Source organism: Aedes aegypti, chromosome 1, assembly GCF_002204515.2.
Source record: "Aedes aegypti strain LVP_AGWG chromosome 1, AaegL5.0 Primary Assembly, whole genome shotgun sequence".
Classification (NCBI taxonomy): Eukaryota; Metazoa; Arthropoda; class Insecta; order Diptera; family Culicidae; genus Aedes; species Aedes aegypti.
The window spans coordinates 98,796,120-98,820,482 of record NC_035107.1 but is presented as its reverse complement, the minus strand read 5'-3'; the positions used below and the strand labels follow the sequence as shown (position 1 = coordinate 98,820,482).

At 36.3% G+C, this 24,363-nt stretch overlaps 1 protein-coding gene across 3 annotated transcripts in view; it reads right to left on the bottom strand.

Moving 5' to 3' along the window:
* LOC5580119 overlaps positions 1-24,363 on the bottom strand; it is a 61,277-nt gene that overhangs the window by 31,358 nt on the left and 5,556 nt on the right. For 2 of the 3 annotated variants that reach the window (XM_021843490.1, XM_021843499.1), the window contains exon 2: positions 18,570-18,672. In XM_021843490.1, the coding sequence (XP_021699182.1) occupies positions 18,570-18,672 (103 nt within the window). Of the gene's footprint in view, positions 1-18,569; positions 19,026-24,363 lie in introns of all 3 variants that reach the window. The other variant, XM_021843504.1, reaches the window with a different exon arrangement.

Genomic DNA, 24,363 nt, shown 5'->3' with positions numbered 1-24,363 from the left:
TTCCTAATGATCTACCAACGTGACTTTTCCAACTGTAACGAAAGCTTTCTCAACGAAGTCTTAGGTTCGAATGCAATCTGTATATCTGCGGATCAAGTAACAGCACTTTTTTTAAATATTTATTTTGAAATGACTATAAATATAACCTGAAATTCAAAACATAACCTTATGAGAACCAGAAGATTAGAGTTTGATTCTCCAACATGGAATCAGGCCAGACATTAATATTTTTTATAGCTCCTCGTAACATTACGACAGTATTTCTGCTCGTATTACTGTATGTATGTCTTCATGATTTTCTTTAGGAGTTTCGTGAGAATTAAAGTATTTTCCTAAAGATTCATAGAATTTCATTCATATGCGGAATAACAGATTTCTCCAGAAGCTTTTTAAGTGTTCATTTTCTGTGGAATTCCTCCAAGAATTTTCCTAGGGAATTCCTCCAATAATTTTGTGTCAGATATCTCAAGAGTGCAAGCTGGATTTTCTTCGAAGATAACCATAGATATTACTTGAAAGATTATTTCAGATATTTTTCAAGGAAGTCGTAAGTTGTACAGGATTTATTTCTGCGATTCTGCCATCAATTTCATAAATATATCCTCCAAGATTAACGTTTAAAACATCTTCAAAAAATTTTTGTAAGATCTCCTAGAGTAACATCTGGAGAACCCGGTTGAAGGATTAGTGAAAATACCTGGAAGAACTATACTTTTAGGGAAAAAATCAAAGTAATGCCTGAAGAAATCACTGGAGGTAGAAACGTTGGAGTGCTCAAGGATTTCCTGGAGAAAATTGTGGGGAAATTCTCTAAGCATCTATGAAGAACCACTGGATTTTTTTTTTTGGAGAATTGGAAGAAGAATCTTTAGAAGAATTTATAGAGAGATCTCTGTATGAGTTCCTGAAAATATTCCAGCCCTACACACATTTCTTTAATTAAAAATAGTTAAATAAAGCTGTATGTTCAACTACTTGAATATTAAAGCATAGAGTAATCATAATGTGAATTAAAGTTCTAATACGAAGGGAATCATCACATTGATTTTACTGTTGACAAATGAGCACCAAAAAGCATATAATTTAACCTGTAAACATATAAAATCTACAAATGTATATATTAAAAGAAAGCATAAGTAAAATTTATTAAAATTTAAAATTGGTTTACGTTCTTTATAAGCGGTTTCTTCACCACCGCTTAGGCCTTAAACCTAGTTTATTCGTATGACCCTTACAGATTCAAAGTATTTTTTGAACGTTATAAAGTACTTTGACTTCTGATAATGAAAACATTACAAAGGATATTAAAAAAACATGTAGTCTATTCTAAAGTATCAACATGTTTTTCTGGAAAAAGGGATCCCACAAGACAATGCATTGCAATGGCCCCACACGCTAAGATCAGTTTACCCATAAATAGGTACCGTAATCCGGGGTAACATTGATCAGTTTTTTGGATATTTCTTAAAACAATCATTTGAAAATGAAAATGTTGCATGTTTTATATTTTCAAAACCAGTACTGGTACCCATCACTCGTGACTACATACTGCATTTTGTTTACTGAAGAATTTAAGTATGTTTAAAAAAATGTTTTAAGTGATTTTTTTATTTAGCTGATATGGGGTAACATTGATCACCCATGAAAACAACGATCGGTAATATTGAAAATGTAATTACTTACTAAAATCATAGTCCCTGAAGCCGAATATGAAAGCCAAACTCTTACAAGTCATTTACTTTTTAAGTTATTTCAAAATTAAAAACACTTTGAATTGTTGAATACGCCTAAAGGTAGGCAATTTCGTAAGGAAGTTCTGCATTCTTTATTGTAATTTGTGAACTATGCTTAACTGAACATATTTATGAAAGTTTTGACAACGGAATCATTTTCAGCGATGTTATTTTGAGTAACAATCGCATTTCTTTTGCTCATATCGTTTTCAAAACCCATGTGAGACATGATTCTTTGATTGTTTCATCCATAATCATGAATATCATTGTTTCGAAAATATGAAAAATTTACGCATAAACACAACTCAATTTTCGCAAAAACTTTAATGTTTATTAGCTCATGAATGAGAGTAAGAGAATCACCATTCATGCATTGAAAATATTTCATCAATATATGTAGATTTGAACTTTTTACGAGGAGGGTCATTGCGATCAATGTTACCCCGCTGATCAATGTTGCCCCGGATTACGGTACTTGTTTTACCCATATTTGGGTTTTTGATACAAAACCTATTTTATTGGTAAATTATACTGAGAAAAATTGGTAGAATTCACTCATATTAGAAAAAATGTGAGTTTACCTAAGGGATGGTACACAAATTATGTCACGCTAAATTTCGACTTTTTCGACCCTTCCCCCCCCCCCCTTTGTCACGTTTTTTGTATGAGTCCCTCGAATATTTTGTAAGACTTGTCACGCTTGGCTCGACCCCCCCCCCTTGGAGCGTGACGTAATTTGTGCATGACCCCTAATTATGAGTAGTTAATTTACCCATATTTGGATGAAAAACAATAATGTATTTCCCAGTCACCAAAACAACTTGCACTTTGTAATCAGTTATATTCCCTATCAGCTGGTATTGACTACTTTTATTATTATTTTCTGATTCCAGCATTCCTCATTTTGTTTTGTAAGTATTTTAGGAAGAAATTATTCCTGCTGATTATTATTATTATTCATGTTTTTTTTTAAATATTTTTTTTGAAGCCGTAAACAGTGTTATGCATAAAGAACTACAAATCGAGCTATCTCACTAATCTTGCAGGATTGCGGAATCTTTATGGTGAGTCTAAATGTTTTTTTTATTAGCAGAATTGTTGAGGAAACCGCAAATAATTCTCTAATTATTTATTCACAATTTGGTCACTAATTAACATGTCGTAAGATGAGTCGGAGCATAGGAAATCGCAAGAAAATTACTCTAATCTAGATTATGAATATTCGTGGAACCCGGAGCAATGCCAGGAAGTCCGTCCAGCCGTCAAGTCTGTGGTTCCTGGAGACATCTGTTCCTGATTAGTAAAATTACACATAAACATGTTCATGTAAGATCGTAAACATTGATGTAATAAATGGATGATGTCGGTTTAAAAACTATTATTTTTTAACAATCTATCGTATATTATAGACATAATTTAAACCGAAGCATATCTTAAAACAATACCCATTTATGAGCATTGAGTAAAACCCATTACCCATTTTAAGAAAAAGGTGCTAAACGCATAAGTAAATGCTACTTTACCCTAAAATGAGTGTGTGTACTTTTGGCGATTATGAGTAAACTTTACCCCCCCCTTTGGGTAGACTGATCTTAGCGCGCAGGGCCCCCACTTTTGTAAATCCGGCCCTGACTAGTAGAGATTAATCCCTCCCGCTTAAACCGTATGAAATGATTTTGATTAAACAAGAATCTTTTTGTATACCCATCAAAACAAAAAAAAAACCTTAAGTAGCAGAACTCTTATCGGCACTCAAGACTCTCACTCCACTGAAGACACAGTAAACTGTTTCATTTGGAGAAAAAAAAAATCAATTGATATCTGAAAAACTAAATGAGCCAAACAGATTGTAAAATGTGGCGCATCCGAAAATTTTTCACATATCCGAGGGGTTTGTTCCACTAATTCTCGCGTAACATTACTAAAGGACCTATCTAACATTGAGAGGCTCTCTTTGTTTACTTTCTCTTTCATTAATAACTGAGTCACAATAATCTCTTCTGTTGCGTTTTTTGTATGAAACGCTAGTCAAGGAAATTGACTTTCGATCTATAGTGAAAAACTTCCCAAAATCTTTAGTGTTCCACTGTTATAATCGAAAGAGAACGAGAGAGGAGAGAATCTCTCATTTGTACATAGGTCCTTTAGTAATGTTCCGCGAGAATTTGTTTCAAACCGCAAGCTCCTGGCAGGCGTGACGATATGCATACTGAGGTTGTCAGCAGGAATGGGATAACTCCACTAAAGGTAGATGGACCCATCAGCTGACGCAGTTTCTGTCAGGGAATGGTGCGTGCCCCAATTGTGCTGGAGTGGATAAACAGCGTGTGAACACTTCGTCTACTTCCTCCTGCAAAAACTAAAATACTGTGCATAAACCAATGGATAGCTAATGATATGAAGCTTCCATATTCATTTTGCTAATCAGTTTGTCAGTAGCTACTGTGCGTGGTTTCTTAGAATGTAACCAGTCAACACACTATTCGTATGCTTGCACTGGTGACACACTAGTATGGAAATTAGATTGACAGCATATGTTCCCCATTAAGGTGCACTTGCACGTTGGATGTGACCTAGTGTCATATTTTGCATGCATTCTTCCAGCTCCAAGCCCCACCAACTGAATGATGAAAAGATGGATTTTATTGAGCCACATTATTGATACAGGTGCTGCTCCACTTCCCGCACTGACTGGGCTGAGAAATCTGCAACACCCCGGCATATGAGCAAAAATGATATGCAAATTGTGAGCCAATTGTATCGTAAATCACTCGAAGGATGGCAAATAACATGAAATTTGTGTTAAACCAACAACCGAGTCGTGACGACGGTTACTATCTGGCGTTTGGAATCTCATTACCAATCTCGGCGAACCGCCCGACCGACGCGATTCAGCCAGCAGTAATTTAGCAGCCGACGATCCCTCACTCGACATCGACAGCCCAGTGATACGGATGTCTCGACGTTTATACCTGCATGTTCAATTAATTAGGCTAAGCGCACCAATTCTACATGCACCGACACAGGAACACCTATTTTGCACGGATCGTGCAATCAAAAAATAGCACTACCATTGTCCTTGGCATTACTACTTGGCCGATTATGTTAATTATGCTATCAGAATCATCGAATAATTGCAAATTCATACGAATGAACGCAAGTGTCGGTATCTCATGAGCTAAAGTTTTGAAAAACATAGATCTCACCTTGCACTTGGCTGGAAATGATGACCTGGTTTCTCAATGATAGTTAGCTAATATGTATCGGAGCCTAGAACTTTAGAAATATTATCTGGTTGGATGTGGGTTGAGGGTGATGCGTACGTAGATCGATAGCATGTGACTAGAAACTTTTTTGCTATTGGCTTGAGATGATAAATTCTTGATGAAAGTTGGCCGCCATTGAAGTAGAGGAATTTACGTACTTTCGGCAGTCTAAGCCGATGCCGCGCTTCTTTGGCCATTTTCTCGGACATCAGTAGATAAATTACGTTTTTGTCTGTGTGTGTGTATTTTTTTTTGTATTTTACAATGGGGAAATTTGCAAACAGACCCCCTGAGAAGGTGATTCAGGGTGTGTGGGGATGCCGCACCAACGACGATCCACTAAACCAGTTCACTAAGCCCATGCACTGTACATGAGCAATTCTCATTGAATTGCTCAAGTGGTGTACCCTGAGCACCGACATTACCCTTGGCCTCAGACCCTCATCTCCCCGGAACCACCTTACGATATTTCTTCGGAGAGGGGCCAGTGCATATATCACAACACATGTTAGCAGAAATAGCCTAGGCAAATTGCTTCTCCTAGCCGACTTAAACAATGTTACAAGGGACCAAGCTTTAGGTTTCTGCTCGTTCTAAGCGCCTTTGACCAGTTTGGTCCTCCATATCTTAGTATGGATAGCGCCACGTTTGCCAGAAGCTTGCGTTTACTGGCAGTAACAGCGGAGCTGTTAGACACCATTCTCGAAAGCGCCGCTATAGCCTTTTTACATGCATATTCTACGTGGCTAGCGAAGCTGAGCTTTTCATCCATCATTACCCCAAGATGCCTAAGGGATCGCTTTGACTCTATTGTGCAATCACCTACCGAGATAAGCGCCCGTTGCTTGGACTTGCTGTTGTGGACCACCACCACCTCAGTCTTGTGACGGGCCAGTCCTAGTTTCCTAGACTTCATCCATTCCTCAACTACGTATATAGAGTGCGCTGCTGTCAACTCTACTTCCTCCATCGATTCACCATAGACCACTAGAGGGTGATATTGACGGCGAAGCCAAAATAACACCCGTCGAAAGGGGCAGCCTCAGTACGTCATCGTTCATCGCATTCCATAATATCGGGCCCAGGATTGAAGATACAGTCACCCCACGGTTATGGATCAACTGAGGGTCATTTTTCAGAACAAAAAAAGATTAAAAAACATGATGACGCTCCCTGACACTGCAGAATATAGTATATTTTGAGAATACATCTCAAAATACCCGGTTATTTTCGAAAAAAGTGTCGATTTCGATAAAAATTCCAAACGATGTCCACCCCACAGATGTGGATCAGTGGGAGAAGACGATCCTTATTATGGACCAAATCGACTCATATTATGGATCAAAACACTATAACAGCAATTTATCTGCAAGGCTAACGAATGGTGTACTAGTGAAAGCATACGTTTAGGCGTTTGTTTCGAAATCGTCTTATCTTTGATTCATAACTGTGGTATGGTTTTCAATGTCCCACAGTTATGGATCAGCGCTTGCGGCAATACGGCTTACATTTTATTTCCTACGGACAGAAAAAATGTACATAAGCACATTATAACTGATTGCGATGCTGTACAGATTTATGGTTCACTTAGGGAAAAAGTGTTCTGCGTTATTGCAACTCTATTTGATGAGATATTTCCGTTTTAATCAATTTCTGATCCATATCTGTGTGCTATCCATAACTGTGGGGTGACTGTACTCCCGCGGTAATTTAAACGCTTTTCCTCTGTGTCACAGTACAATCCTACCATCAGAATAGCTTTCTAGAAGCTTACACAACTGCATCGGTACCTTGAGGCGATGAAGTGCGTGGGCTATCACTTCCCAGCTTGTGCTGTTGAACGCATTCTTCACATCCAGAGTGACAACCGTGCAGTAACGGATGCCGCTCCTTTTATGCTAGATTGCCACCTCAGCTGTCTGAACGACCGGCTCGATAGAGTCCAGAGTAGATTTACCTTTCCTGAATACAAAATGGTTGTTGGAGAGGCCGTCCGCACCTTCCGTGTATGGTACTAGCCTGATGAGGATCAACCACTCCAATGACTTGCCCGCCGTATCTAGTAGACAGCTAGGTCTATATGCCAACGGGTCACCTCATGGTTTCCCCGCTTTCGGTAGTAGCATCAATTTCTGTCGCTTCCATACATCCGGGAAGATTCCTTGATCTAGCGTTGCATCGTGGTTCTGAACATGTCCGGACCCTCATTCACTGTCGCTTTTAAAGCAGGTATCAGGTATCTGAAGTTTGGCTCAGGCGGCTCGTTCCCCAACAAATGGGAAATTTGTGCCACGCACGTCATTGCCGTCTCATCACTTACCCGATAGAAAGGATTATTGAAAGGGAGAGGAAGGGAGTAGATGAAAAGGAGGGGAAGTCAGGAGAAGGAAATATCGTATCAAGTACCCCAAATGGGATGCTTCCCTTCCCTGATGACCGTAAGGACGTGGCCGGCGCCGTTATTGACTTTTAAAATTTGAGCTCTCGATTTGTGCACATTGAGAATGATAAGCTAATCCCAAGCCCCATTGATTAAATCTCTGTGCAACTTCGATTGTTCTGGTCAATCACAGAGTAGCAACTACGAATTGTACGGTCGTCTATGCTTATGCTTATGCATAAAACCGTTCATTATCTAATAATGTGCTTATTGTAAGAGAAATTGTTTAAATTTAGGCGTATTTTCAAATTTTATTATGCAATAAATTGATCAAAATCGAGTTGTGAGAATTTTGACATCATTTTCAGATTCAGGAGACCTAAATTTAATAAATAGGGACTTTTTTTATTCTTAATCCTGCTTTTTATATGGTGATCAATTTCACCCCAGTGTGTCATTTTAATTTTTTGATATGAAAACAATTTTTATGATATGTTAGATTACATAAACTGATAAAGATCAATGGAATACTGGTTTTGTCGAAATTCATTTGACAATATTTGAATTCCAAAGGATAACACAACCAAAAAAAAATGTAAAATGATGATCAATTTGCCCCCGGATTACGCTACCGAAAGGAACAGCAATAAGTTCAAGAACATTTACTCGCAAGTAATTGATCAAGGTGTGATTTATTTATTTTATTTTTATTTATTTATTCCAATGAAAATGTGGCGTAAGGCAAAACCTTTTAAATTGCCACAAAAAGAAAATACAAATTTCAAATGTCATCATATTCTTACAATCTAACTTAAAACTATAATTCCTGAGGTTCTCTATCAATCGAGATCAGTGTTGGGAAAAACTCAATTTCTCACAACTCACGCTTGAGATTTTTCATGCGTGAGTTGTCAATCATGCAACTCAGCAGTCAAAAAATCATGAATGAGTTGGCTCACCTTTTTAACTCATTGCCTCGTATATCCACAGTTTACTCACACACGGCAATAATTTCTTGTTAGTCTAGTAAAATTATAGTAATCCTTTCTAACGTTAACTACAACATTCGGGTTTCACGAGTTTTTGCCGGGTTTTGCGACTGAATCATTTTTTACGGTTTGAGTTGATTGAGTTGATTTTGCGTCAAAATCTCAAGCGTAAGATTTGCGAAGCAGATCTCTAATGAGTTTGCTCTCACGGGAGAGCGTATTGATTGAGATTTTGAGTGTGAGTCTATCAACACTGATCGAGATATTACTCTGTACTGGAGAGCCACACTAAAAGGTTCCGTTTAAAAATAGTACTTGATGAACTAGATTTCAAAGAAGAGGGTAGCTGATTCCAATTAGCAATGCTTCTAACAAAAAAAAATGTCCAGAATCGGGTTTCATTGTGTTAATGATCTTGAAAAACACCAAACAAGTTCTAAAATTACTTATAAAATTGAGAAAAGGAGATGTCCAGATGTCTTGTGGAAAGAGGCAACCTTTTGAGACTGCCATAAACTTTACCACATTGGGAATTGATCTGCGCAAGACAAAGATAAATTAAAACGACAGTTTAATTTCTTGAGCAACCTACTATGCGAAACGCGATCAAATTCGAGAAATCAATCAATAATAACAGAGCTATTCCTTTTTTATTCATGTATTTCGTGAAATGTGTAACTTGGGTTAAACTTTAAATCATATTGAGTTTTGGAAAATATTCAATTTTCAATCAAATATTATCCAGAAAAAAATATACATGCCTTGTTGTGAAATGAGTGAATTAATATTTGTTATTGAAACATTCAAAATAAGGTTTTTGAACAAATGTAACAAACTGAAATTACAACTTTACTGAGTTTTCTCTTCTGTGGCACAGCTTCGGGGTATTCACAATTACGAAGTTTATATGCCAGATAAAAGCTCACAATTAGTATAGATAATGACACGCGTATTTTAAACTATTAATCATAACAAGTCTTGTAATTCGTGAAAATGCGAACAAAAATAATGCAATTTCAGTTTTGGTTTGATCTTGCTAATGATGAACTCTTAGTATTGACCGATAGATGGCATTGATGACATTCACTGTTTTCAAAGGATGAAGAAAAGCGAGTTTGTTTTTCAAGTTTATGATTTTCGAAAGATTGAAAATCTTGGAAGTTGTTTTACCTTAAAAATCTTGTAAGCTGTTTCACCTTTAGCTTGGAAATGTGATTAGTGATATATTGAGCAGCTGCCACCAGTAATTCAAATTAAGATTCAATTATCAAAATATCAAGGTGACGGAAGCTCAACTCAATATTCAAATCATTAATCATAAATTAAAGAATTTTGAAACAATATTTATTAATTCATAAGACAAAGTTTTTCGCTTTAAATCAATAATTAATACACTCAGCATAGAGTTACATTTTTTTAGCGCTAATTATTATTTCTCACAAGGTAAAACATATCTACACTTTTGCAGTCTATTTAAAAAGTAAGTTCCGATAAAGATTGTTACTATCCCATGGCTTATGGTTTTCCCGTTATTACTAAGAGTAACCTCAACAATTTTGGATAGTCCCAAATCGTGTTTATCGTCACAGGTTCTGCCATTCAATTAGCACCATCAACAGGCAAAATAGATACATGGCAAACGCGAAATTGCTGCTTTTACGCCGTTGGCTTTCGTTCCAACTGGTTGGGTTAGTCCAAACCAAACTTCCTCAAATCGGTCAAATGAACGGTCTCTAGCGAAGAAAAACCAAACCACTGGATCAGATACATGTATCACTACCAGCAGCGTGTTACAGTAGGTGTCAAAATCTGGTTCATTTTTAAAATTCAGTGCATAAATTAGTAATTAATCGGATTTAGCACACACGTGAGAAACGATATATGTAACCGGTAATGTTTAAGCTTTGACAGTTAGATCTTGATTAGCTAAAAGTGATTTATCAATTGTGTTAGGTTACTCCCTACTAGCACAGACCTCTGTTCTACTTGTTTCAATTCTGGTCATATTGGACTTCGTTGGATGATTTATGCGTTCTAATTTCAATGGGATGTCAAAACATGTTGATTGTATGAAATTAGATTAAAGATATAAATCCATATATTTCTTCCTCTTGGCATATTTTGTTCCCTGGATTGAGCCTGATTCTCAGTTTAGTGTTGTAAGACCACTTCCACAGTTATAAACTGAGGGCTTTCTATGCTAAAGTTTCCATTTTTGCAATTATCTAACAAGGCTAAAATTATGTTCAAATTACATTTTAACAATTCATTGCAAATACTAATTATTCGATAAGAAGTTCTATAGAGTAAGTAGTGTGTGGGAAAACCAGGAAACAATAAGACATTGAATTGTCTTATTCTAAATTATTGAACTATCCATGACGTGATAAGTAATCAAATAAAAAATCTACTGGTAATTTTTAAACAAACTAATGACCTCAGCCAACTAGCGAGAGTCAGTGTCATCATCAAGTAAACTACGGAATGTGTGATTCCATTCGCGACTAAGGTCGGACGTTCGGATAATTTTTAAATTAGAGAGAACAGTACAAAACCACCGCATGGGGTGTTTTCGGTTCATTTAAGATTTAGCTGCTGATAGCATTATCCAGTTAATTGACGAGATAGAAACGACATAGACAGAAATCTATCTATGGGGATTTAGTTATATCTCTTGCTGACTTGGTCACATAATGTAGCGTAGAATTTGGAAATGGTTTTGAATGATTAAATTAAGTATTTGGATCTCTTTTGGACCTATGTTGAGACATAATAATACTAAAATATATACCGAGTCTTATTCACCAGAAGAGTACACTGAGAACAGCGTTGCGGTTGAAAATACTATATCAGAGGGTTAATAAATTAAATACACAACGCCACTTGATTTGTGCAGACTAAATTCGCATTTATTTAGAATATTTTGTTTATTCAATTTTACCATGGCACCATTTGTATAGTAAAAATTACTATATCATGGTTAAAAACTTGCAGCAGATCAGAATCGAACCGAGGATCTGGCGATTGCCAAGCGCGAACGCTAACCGCTCGGCTATCGACGCGGTTGGACTGAGAGGGAACAAAACGCAAATAAAAAGCGTTCATGATAGTTCAATCGTGATTGGAATAGTAAAATTAAAAACTTGTTCATGGTTCTCATTACTGCAACGCTTGTTTCAGTGTAGAGTGGTACACATTTTTGAGAGGGTAAATGCCTTCTAATTGAGGTTGCCTACTTATTCGACCATACTGAAAAAATAAACACAAGTTGCTATTTACATAACTGTATTTATGTATTGTCACTCAGTTGATTATATAATATAGCCTTTTGTCTAATTGATACTCCACTTTCTTCAACTAGATCTGAACAAGTAGTTTACACAGCTGATCTCCAAGGAGTGAAATGTCACAATTTCTTGCGGACTAATTGAGCGGAAAAATTTTCCTTGCGGAAAAAGACAGTTTCATTTGGTTTGCACGGTCGGTGTTACCGACGTTGCGAAATCGGCTCTACTTAGGCTCATGCGTTACGACTCATACAGAAAAATATTTTTTTTTTTCATTCAAAAAATGTTAGCGGGAGGGGGTCAAAAGTTTCAAATGTTAGTGTTACGTAATAAATGGACTCTGCCTTATTAGCTGCGCAATGCTCAAGGAATTTTGTTAGCAGAATCATATCTTGACCGTTTCTTTTCCCATCGCATACTACTTTTCAGCTGCGGACTTTCAATTTCTCGGCTGAGCATGAGTCCAGTTGATGATTAGGTTCCCAAGCTTTTACTATGCGCGACCCATCTAGCCGCCTGGCTTATTTTTGACGACCCACCATAGAAAAAAGAGTTCTCATTTTCCCAATGCTATATTTTCCAATTTTTTAAATGCCGTGATTGTCAGTATTTGACAATAGTTTTTATGCCTCTCTCAAATTTGTAATTAATTAGTGTAATTAGAGATGTGTTCTTAATAGTTCATGAGTACAATAGCTACTGACATATAAAAAAATATAAATCAGTATTCAGGATAACAGAAGCAAGTAAGGAATTAAACTTTAAGCATATGAATACCAACAAAACATTTTTAAACCCTTGAAGTATTCTGTCAGAAATCTAAAAATTCAATGTAAGGATAAATATTACATATTTTGTGGTAGTTTAAAAATTCAAGAATATAAACCAGCATAAGGCTTATATACAGGATGAAATACACATTGACCATTTTTACAAAATGGTCAAGTATCTCGGTTTCTAGTTTTTTGTTTGCTTTGGGATTTTCATCGCAGTTATATTTTAATTATTTTTATTTCGGGAAATTTACGTATTATCGGTTGTCTAAGCAGATACCTCTCTTCTTTTGTAATTTTCTCCGCACACAAATTACGTGTCTTTCTGTTTACATGAACATACAATGACTGTTCTGGCCATATTGTTTATCCAGTCTCTGAAATCTTGTAAATGGGAAGCTGAAAGAATTAGGAATAATCTGAATGTTTCCATTGGTGTGTTTTGATGAAAAAAACTGTGAATTAGGCGTGTTAATTTTGATTGCTGATAATAGTCGAATGGTGCCGAAGCTGTGAATAACCGTATCCAAAATCTCCCATTAAAAAACGAAATTATTATAGTTCTGAAATATTTCAAAACCAATCAATATCACTAAGAAGTGTTATTCCAAAAACTTGTCCATTAAACATATTTCTGATGAAATACCTTAGCCATGTTTGACAATATTAGAGAACTGTGCTACCTCAAATGCTGTAAATTTAAAGCTGAACAAATTTCTAATTATTCCCAAGCTGCGAATAAAATTTCATGTTACATAATCGGAACTCCAACAGCCGCAATCCAAACCTTCACACTCGACCATTGTTAATAGAAAAACTTCCAGTAAATTAAAGTTCTTTCCAGTATTGTATATCAACCTTATAATACTATGATCTTTTATCTTTCATTTGCTGAAAATCTATGCAACATAAGGGGAGAACATAAGGGGAGAAGTGCTTCAAATAAAGATAAAAACTAACGAGCTTCTAACGAGTTAAGGCCCAAGTAAAAATGGAGCAAATGACAAAAGTGAAAAAGCAGTTTTCGCCTTTAAAATCGACAAATCGAAAAAAAAAATAAAACCACACAGGTGTTTTAATTGCAAAATAAAAAGGCTGTGTGTTTTTATTTTTTCCGATTTGTTGTTTTCAAGGGCGAAAATTTCTTTTTCATTTTTGACATTTGCTTATTTTTACTTGCGCCTTAATCTTATATTACCACAGTACAATGAAATACTAAAACAATATCACTTTTGTTAAAATGAACTAAATAATAGTCTTGAGAGAGTATTTCCCAACGAATTCCTGATTGGGTTCTCTTTTTGATTGTGATAACTTGGACTGAGAAAATCCAAGTCAATATTGGTTTTAATGTTTGATCTTTTCAGGTGATTTATTAAATTATTATTATTAAATTAATTAAATTAATTAAATTAATTAAATTAATTAAATTATATTATTATTAAATTTTCAAGAGCACAAATCTAGAGAACCGAACACCCGTTTGAGCTGAAAACTTAATCGATTGGTCATCACCAGCTACTGACCAATCAATAAAATTTTCAACTCCAACGGATGCTTGGTTCTCCAGATTTGTGCTCTTGAAAATTTGAGGTTTGGCTTCGATTCATCTTCACCTTAAGGGATTCTGGCAATACGCATCAGTTGCCTTCTTTTGCGAATGGGAAGGAACAAAAGTTGAATATCTCCTGTCCGAATCCTCCAAATTCAGAAATACTGGCAACGATTGGCGGCACCCTTTTTTCTCACTACAGTTAACTCTCCCTTACTCGATATTCCGTATCTCGATATTGAGTTAGAGAAAGGGAGTAAGGGAGAGATGACTGTATAATCAAAAGCCTGGGCTAGATGCTGCTTGGATTTGCTGCTCGCAAGATTCGTCCACAGCATTACAATTGCAAAGATTGCTTATTTCGATGCAAATTCCAACATTACTGAACATTACAACATGGAAACGCGTATTGGCATATGCATAAGCATTGATAACCTACAATTTGTAGTTGCTACTCCGTGATTTTATTCTGGTCGAAGTTGCACTTGTAAGGAACCAAGAGATGTAGCTTGGGAGTAGCTTTCCATCTTCAATGTACACATTCGAGAACTCCAAACATTAAAAAGGTCAATAACGGCACCGGCCACGTCCTTACGGTCATCGAGCAAGGGAAGGGATGTTAGTGTGACATCCATTGTTACTAGAGACCGAGATCACCTCTGCATCTCCATGGTTGTCATGGAAGGAGTTTTGATAGTGGGGAGGGATTATAGCTGCATGATAAGGATTCAGTGAACCTCTGTTCAAAAAAATATATATCTATCAGTACTCTAAAGACAACGTAAACATGCGGTTAGTCAACATTTCTAGTGTTGAACCATTCGAAGGTTATTTTTGATGAATGATAATGAATAAAACGATAAAAAATCAGGTAAATGAGAAGATATGGGGTTTTTAATGTTAATGTACAAGAGTCTATGTCGATACTTACAGTGACGAACTGTTCATATTCTGATGAATCAATTCATTTCAACCTCCTACCGGCAGCTGCATTTTTTACCGCAATAAAAATATTCAAACCTCTCTTGTTTCTCGATACTCTTCACCATTATTTTACAAGTTCTCAAAAAACTCTTCTAGTGTTTGAATCTGTGTGGATATTGATCATTGGTCAACTAAAGCCTGAGAAATTCCAAAATTATTTGAGGGACAAAAGCGTAGCTATAACCCATGTAAATATCTCAGACTACATAATTTATATCGTATTCGGATATTCACTCTTCGGAACAATACATTAATAAGTGTATGTTGCGCAAAAATATAGCAATTTGGTGCAGCCGTCCTTGAATAATGAGCATTCATGTGTCTGGTAGGTACCACGCTAGCCAAATGAAAATCTTGAAAACTTCAAAAAACATCATATTGTAGTTTGCAGATATTTGCTAAAATACTTAACCGATTTGTATGATTTTTTTAGAGTAGCTCCTTATCACCTAGCTTTGTATAGTTCACATTCTATTTTTTTTTTTTTTGGTAAATTGACGTAAATTGGCGGCCGGAGAATGTTGGATCCCCAAGGAACATCGGAATATTTTTAAAACCAGATCACCAATGACAGATATCGACATGGATTCTTAAACTAGAAGAGTTTTTTGAGAACTTGTAAAAAAAAAAGTGGTGCAAAAATATAGAGAAACAAAAAAGTTATAAAGGTTTGAATATTTTTATTGCAGTAAAAAATGAAGCTGTCGGTAGAGGGGTTAAGTACCATTCCCACCGTTGTCGTGCTATAAATACATTTTATCATATACCTATTGAACATTTAAAATAAAATCATAAAACGAATTGATCATCCATTCTTGACTAAGCTACTTTAATTAGCATGCTCATTTCACAAAAAAAAATATCACTCCGGCAATGCAAAAAACCAAATTCGATTGCACTCAGAATGCGTGCAAACTTCAACGAACAAACCAAGTCCGTCCCCATTGGAGAGAAGTTGCTAATTCAGAGATTCAACATATTCGGTGAATATTTGGACGTGGCTTTCTAAGAAATTCCAAAGGATTACAACCGTTAGCCTCCAGTAACGGGTCAAAGGAAAAATTGAAAGCACGTGTCCAAACTAGGATCGGAAAGGGATCAAAAGGTATAAAATGTAGAAATGAGAAGGACTGCTTTTTTGTTTTCGATTAGGGGGTTTCAGTCCTTTTGGTTTGCGGAGCACTTTTCAGAATGGAGCACTTGTTCACAGCTTTTAAGGAATGGAATCATTAGTTTGTCAAAAGTTCGAAGCCAAAATTTCAGATACCAATCTTCCGAAGCACTTCTACTCAGATGTCAACCGGCTTAGGTTTTGTGTTGATTCATTGATTTTGATAGTTTTCAAAACATTTGTTAAAGGAAAATATCATCTTTTACAATCGGTAAAGGGAAAAACTAGAAACATGTAGTACACACTGTCGAATATGTGACGGTCATTGTATTTAAAAGCCAAAATTTATATGATTCTGAATCTAAAAAAAAATCTTATGGTATTAGATATATCTGCTGGACTCCTGTCGGATTCTAACGAAGGGCCATTAAGTGTTCCGCGAAGCCCGATTTTAAGCGCATCAGATAATATCAAAACTTCAGAAGAATTTATGTAGGGTAATGCCAAAATGCAACTTTAAGGTGAAGATGAATCGAAGCCAAACCTCAAATTTTCAAGAGCACGGATCTGGAGAACCAAACATCCGTTTAAGCTGAAAACTTAATCTATTGCTCACTCGCTGGTGATGACCAATCGATTAAGTTTTCAGCTCAGACGGGTGTTCGGTTCTCTAGATTCGTGCTCTTGAAAATTTAAGGTTTGGCTTCGATTCATCTTCACCTTAAGGATTTATGTCCTTTTCTCGTAATAAGATCCACATTTTAAGGCCATTCAAAGTCCTAGCAGTCATTTTACAATATTTGCTAGCTACCAACATGAAAACATTTCCCAAATTTGAGTTTTTTTTTTATGATTTTAAACCGTGATAAAAAGTTGGTTGAAAACTTGGAGTGTTTCATAATGACCTGATGGATGGGGTAGAATGCCAATTACACTCTTAAAAATAATGAAAATTACTGCGGACGTAATTCATATTATGACTGAATGACACATGATGTAAGTGATGAAATGACAAAAACATGTGTTCTGAAAGATGTATTGAACGAAAAATGTAATTTTACATGATGAAGGACATGAAAACGTTGCCACTATGATTAACATTTCCCGAATCAGACACCATCGTATTTAAATTGTGACACAAATCCAAGTCACTTGGCTCGCTTCTTTTATGTGCATCCAAAAGACGTAAAATCACATGATTTTTTCGGAGTGTGTAGTATAGAGAACAAAGAGTCAGCAATCAAGCGACTCCATGAGTTTGCTCTGTGACATGGAAACGCTTATTCGTTAATACAATCATCAGAAAAGCTAACGACCTGGGCAAAAATACACACTCCGAAAAAATCATGTGTTTTTACGTCTTCTGGATGCACATAAAAGAAGCGAGCCGAATGACGTGAATTTATGTCACATTTCAAATACCTTGGCATTTGATTCTGGAAATGCCGATCATAATGCTATCATTTTCATGTCCATTAACGTGTAAAATTAAATTTTTGTTCAATACATCTTCAAGGACACATTTTTGTGTCGTTTTATCATTTACATCATGTGTCATTCAGTCATACTATGAATTACGTCCACAGTAATTTCCATTATTTTTAAGAGTGTAGAAAAAATGTTGAATTTTACTGGGAAATTAAGGAAAACTCTATGAGTTTATGTGCAAGGGTTGTAATGGCAACTCTTGGATAAACATATTTCAACATAGTTTGGTTAAGAATAAAACTGAAACGTTCTAGAAATGATCCCATGAGTCAAGCCATGCGTATTCAGCCATGTTCCCCTACGCACAGCACGAGAATATGATGCGCACTGACGAAAATTGCTAATATATTTGTATATTCTGGAATGAACTTTCAATCTCATTTCAGAGTTGTAAAACTAAAATAAAAACCAAAACCTCTTAAATAAATATAAACAATTTTAAAATAAATCAAAACGTAGTAAATTTGTTTTGTGGATTAGATGTGGTTTAGTATCCTGTGATGCACCTGATTTTACTATCAAAGAGAATTTATTCTATTAATTTTAACCCCAAAGTTTAACAAGATGTATTTGTTGTCACAAGGATAATTTTTAGAATGTATGCTTTAAACTCAAAACCCTTTTTTATCACATTTTCAGAGCGCTGTTCCAATAAACCTAAATATCAAACAGATTTTTGAAACACTTGTGAAGAAATATAGGATATACTTAGAATGAATGTAAGTTTCATCACATTTAGTTCAACACAAAATGTTCAATTTGATTAAACAAAATACTGACATTGAGGGACGATGTCTAAAACACTTCACCAAAAATTATGTTCAATTTGGAAGCAAAAATAAACGAATATGTTTCAAAGGAATATGAAAAACTGTGTTACGGAAATGCATTCAATAATTGTTAAATTGATTCAATGATTAACATTAAAAATAGAAATGTGATTTCAAAAACTTAATATTTCTTTAAATTGTAAATATATAGATAGTCAAAAATTTGTTCTACTCACCACATCGTATCCAACGTCATAATGAGTTCCTCTGGTGTACAGGATCGGGATGGCCTGACGACGTGGGATGTTCTTAATCGAGGGAGACATTTTGCTTGATTCACTGATGGATTCACGAAATCAAAATCTTCAGATTAGTATAGTAATCAACCACTTTCGTCAAGTATCGTGAACTCGTCGGGTCGGTTTGAATACTAAATCAGTCCTTAACTGTTTGATATTAAACCGTTAGAATAATCGTTTATTCTAAAGTCACTTTTCACTGTGAACTTTTAGAGTAGGTTTTTCTATCGAGAATCACAACACAGTATCAACTTTTAGGCTCACGTTCTAACCAATACGTCACACCTCCAATTGGAAAAAAAAATCGGTTCACAGATAGTTCCGCCTCGATCGAGAATTGCAACACGACTAAGCCTAAAAAGTGCTCCTACTAACCGCTTTATACTATTATAACTAAAATAGAAAGAAGGAAAAAGCCCGCGACGAGTTAGGTACTGCTGATGGATGGGACGCGAAACATTCGCGAGGAACTCCGTTCTGTTGAGTCAGGTGCAGACACACCACCGGTGCACACAGGAGCAAGTTGGGTCATTTATGGATTAAATTATTTTCTGCTCTTAAAGATCTGCTTAGTTTAATAATTAGATGTTTTCAGTTTAATGATTTAGGCGTTTTGTCTGTTTCAGGAATTTTCAGTGATACTTGAAATTTTAGTATTTTTTAATAAAAATATCAAATTTAGTAAAAATCCCGACACATTGTGTCATATTCTGGAGAGTAGAATCCAAGTGTCAAGACATCCTTTTTGTAGATTTTTTGCCCCCCAAATTCAGTTTAACAAATGTTCGCTCCATGAACGTAAAGATCGCCCCAGGGGGCCCACTTTGGAAATCAGCGGATCATATAATATTTTGGCCTTGTCCTTGAGAATAGTCAAAATCTACAACAATTCCGAACTTTCCGATGACTTTTTTTATAGATGCTTCATCAAAGAGGTGAGTTCTAACATTACGGAAAATAACACAGCTATTTTGATATTCCGGATGCTTGGAGTACCGTTTTGATTCATATTACGGACAGCTTCAAATTCAGGACACTCTCGTTTGTATGGGAAACATTTCACACGAAATGTTTCAATTTTCGCCGTCCAAAAGTTCTCATTTTCGAGGCTCGTTTTATTAGGTTTTTTCCATGAATATCATTGAAAATTTATAATGCTTAACTACCTTATACGTCTCTTAAGTGGTTGAACGATTTCAATTGATGATTTGACTGTTCCATTAATGATTATCATGAGCTGTCCGTAATTCGAATCAAAGCGTCCGGAATATGAGGCAAAAGTGAGGGAGCGTCCGGAATAAGAATCATGAAAAGGCCACACGTTTTGATTTATTTAAATTTATTCAAGTTGCGGACGCGTATTCTTCACCCACCATCCGAAAGTTAAGGGCTTCCGACGCTCGATAACGCTAAAAAATCATACAGAATGATTTATTTTGTATGGTCCAAGCTGGGTTATACTTCACTGAGGCCTTAAGTGTCCGTAATATGAATCAAAACGGTACGTTTTCCTAATATCATTAAAAGCACTTGGTCCACTTAGATCATTTTTGCATGTTTACATCGTGTGGCAGGTACGAAGGTACTCTATTCCCTGAGAAGTCGAGAAAACTTCAGACTTGAAAAAATCCTCAAACAGCGGGATTCACACCCACCACCCTCAGTTAGGTCTGGCTAAATACCTGGGAGTTTACCGCTACGGCTATCTAGGCCCCCAAAAACCTCAATTTTTCAAATTTGAAATCATGGCCACGAATTTGTTCTGGTTACTCCTCTGTGCACCGCCACTAATAAAACGTAACGACACGTTATGCACGGCGCTAAGCGGGCGAGCAAGCCTTTTTCGCAAGCTTAGACGCTTCCACGACCATTCGCGATCGATTCACGACGCCAGACGACGACGACGTTGAACGTTCTCGCGAAGTTTCGGTGCTCTCTGTGATCGCGATCGTCATTCTGCTGACAATCCCTCTGAGACGGAACTGGAGTGTAGATGGGTGGTGATTTCTACGCTCTCATATTCTAAACTCTAAAGCTATGCTGACGACAGCTAAAGTCTCTCTTGGTCAACTGAACGCTGTCTATGTACTCGGTGAGGCGTATTCCACCCCATTTTCTACCGCTAGGATGAAGGAGGAAGTTGTACGGTGTGTATATGTTGGAGAGCTTCTACACCCCGAGTAATCTGAACACTTTGGCCGACAATGTTTTTTTTTTCTTTTTGTCTTTCAAACGAAAACTATCAGTTTTCTTTGGTATAACTTTTATGTTTCTTATCCTTTGCGTACCCACTTACAATATCATATGATATATCATATGCTTTGATACCTTTGGACGGCTCAAAATTCATGACAGTTCACCCAGATTTGATAAAATATCGTGTCATGAATTATAAATAGGGCCCCAAATGGCTGATTTTGAAATCTTTTCTGCTGTTGTCGTATGATGGCTCTAGTTTTATAATTTTTCACATTGAAGTGAATTGACATAGTCTCATATACTTTCTCTTATTTCTGGCTTTACGTCCCACCAGATCAGAACCTGTTTCTCGGCTTACTATTTCACGAGCATTTTCACATTATTGACCTGACAACTTTCTTTAAAAATTGATCATTCAAACAGATGATACATTATGCCAAAAAGATCAATTTACAAAATCATTTTTATTGAGGTTTTTTAATTTCTTAGATTTAATTCAGAAATACCCAAGGTACCCTAACAACTTCGTACCTCTTCATAAGTCTTAAATCGTCACCGAATTTAATATACAAATATGTTCGGTTTTTTTTCCACTCCGACTTTGTCACGTTCCGATTTAGTCAACAATTTATTCCATTTTTATGAACAAAAAAAAAAGATTTTTGTTTTTCGTATGCTTTGTACATAGATTGAAGATTTGTCTAAATCGAAGTGTGCGGTGATTAAAAATGGAAGAAAATATGTTTTCTTCTGTCAATTTATTGAAAATTGTTTTATTTTACGTAGAATAAGAACGTGAAGAACAGTTAATGTACTTTTAAGTTAATTCGTGCTCATTTGAATTCGTTCAGTTCAGGATGTGATAAATAAGGCACTCTATTATGACGTTACTAATAATTGACTTATAATTGACAGCACACGAAGGATCGTCGGCCGCTCATAATCCCTCTTGAATGGTTCCCAGACGAGGAGACGTATCATCTGAGGTGAGTTTGAAATGCGTTTGAGTATCCAACGGTTGCTTAGAACATGTTGGATTCGAAAAGATGGCGGCGCCGCATACTGCTGGTTTCAATTGAACCTCGCACGGTTTGTGATTGCTTGAGGGCCATTGGTGATCGGACACGGATGGCAACGCTCTAAACTCAGAAGCGACAAACTGCACAATCGATGACTCATTATTTTTAAACATTTCATGAAACATGTGAGACTTATTTTCATGATTACTCCGCCATTTTACATTTTATTGGGAAGTATGCACTTCAACAGAAAAGTAATCGCCTATCTCGACGCGCGGGAATTTTTTTGCAAGAAATACTCAAGAAAAGCATTTTTCTTCGATCACAGTTGAAAAAAAATTTCAATTCATATGGGGCTCACTGTAGAAAATTTCTTGACCATTTCTTTCCGCAGAAATTTTTACTTTGCTTGAGCTGAACAGCATACCTAGCTTATGACAAGAAAGTCGTCATACAATTTGTGTACTGGTCATGCACGATCGTACGCACTTTTTATATTTTGAAACTATGATAAGATCAACTGTGTTATATTAACCTTTACGTTACCGGCCTCCGACAAGGCATATTCAAATAGCTGCCATTTCGTCAATTCCCGTTCGATTTTTTTGAAACCACCGTCAGTTTACTTTAAAAAGGTTTCAGTTATTTGTTATAAATGGAGAATGCTGAATTCGGAACCATGCCGGAGATATTCCGGATTGTACTGGGATCACAAAGGTACCAAATTTGGGAAATATGCTTAATTTTTTATTTATTGCAGTTGCAACACTAAAGTTTTTATGTAAAATATAAGATAATGCTCTATTGTCATCATTTCAACATATTTCGAATAAGTGAACCGTTTCGGAACATGGTAGCCGGTTCCGCCAGGGCCAGTTTGGGGACATTTCCGTTTCATGTCCAAAACATACCGTGCGACGTCTCAATCTTCTTCAATTTGGGAGAACATGTCAATAAAGGAAAAATAAACAAAATATCCATAGATGTGGCCACTCCAGATCCTGACACAGGTTGCGCCAAGGCCTCTTTGAGGACATTTCCGTTTCTTGTCAGAAACATACCGTGCGACGTCTCAATCTTCATGAATTCAAGGGAACTTGTCAATAAACGAAGATTTGGCCACTCCAGAGTAATACAATTTAAATTGTGGCGAATGAACTGGCTTATTTAGATTCAAGCTTCAAAAATAAAAAAAAGAAAAAATGTGCATGAAGAATTTGTAAGTAAAGCCTTTGCGGATAATGAGCATGAGCTCAAGCATAGATGACCGCTTCGTAGTTGCACTCCGTGATTGACCGGAACAGTCAAAGATGCACAGAGATTTAATGAATGGGGCTTGGGATTAGCGAACCATTCTCAAAGAGCACAAATCGAGAGTTCAAAGACTGAATATACCTCTGCATCTCCACAATTGTCTAAGAAAGTACATTGGGTTAGTGGGTGTTTCCGGTCCTATCGCTCGCTCCAGCTGGAGCAAGCAATACAATCGATGGACCAAACATTTATGACTGGATTACACCACTTTTTCTTCGCACTGCGCGAACCGGACACGTCTGATTTCTATTGCATCGCTCTCCCCCGTAGGGGCAAGTGACACAATCGATGGACCGAACAGTAATCTGTAGGAAAACCCTTTGCGGGTAATAGATGAAATCTCGAATGGGTTCTAAATTAGATAATTGCTGGCTAGATTATTGTTTGATTTCTGATGAAATCCTTAACATATTCTAAGCAAAATTTTTATTGTGTTGCACGTGGAATTCCTCCATTCATGAATAAGCGGTACAATTGACGGAACCACCATTTGGTCGAAATTACTCTTCTTTAAACGGGCAATAGGTTGTTCTGTTTTATACTGTTAGTTAAAACAATTATTGGCAGTAAATATGCCAAAGGTCAGTAAGCCAAAAGGATTTCATAAATCATAAGACTGTTTCTATGGTGTATTCATGAGGAGTTCCAAAGCGAATTCCTTTTAAGTTTTTATCAACAAATTTATTAAGAACCCTCAGTAATTAATAGAAAATTTTCTTCGAAGTTTACAATAGATTCTTGGTAACATTCTAGCCAAAACCTTTTTGGGATTCTCGTTGGATTTCTGATGATGTTCGAAACAAAGCTCTGGTGGATTCCTTGTTAGTTTTCTTCTTAGCTTTCTGCTGAGTTTTAACTAGTTGCACAGTGCATTCCTGGCGTATTGATGAAGATCAGCATAACAGATTTTCCGAAAACCGTGGAAAACATCTGTTCAGAAAGATCCTGCCTAAGACTGCATCAGTGAAGAGAAGGCGCATCAGTTTGTATGTATTTTATCCTAGATTTATTTGAATACTTTTCAGAATTTTCATTATGCTTTACCCGTGGCACATCATGTTTTGCTCAAATAACGGAAATTTTCAAAAATGTTTTCGACAAAACCTATTCATTAATTGACATAGTTTTTCCTTCAAATAACGGTAATGTCATAAAATAGGCCTTTCTGGAACCTGTACGTGATACTCAGAAGTAGAAGC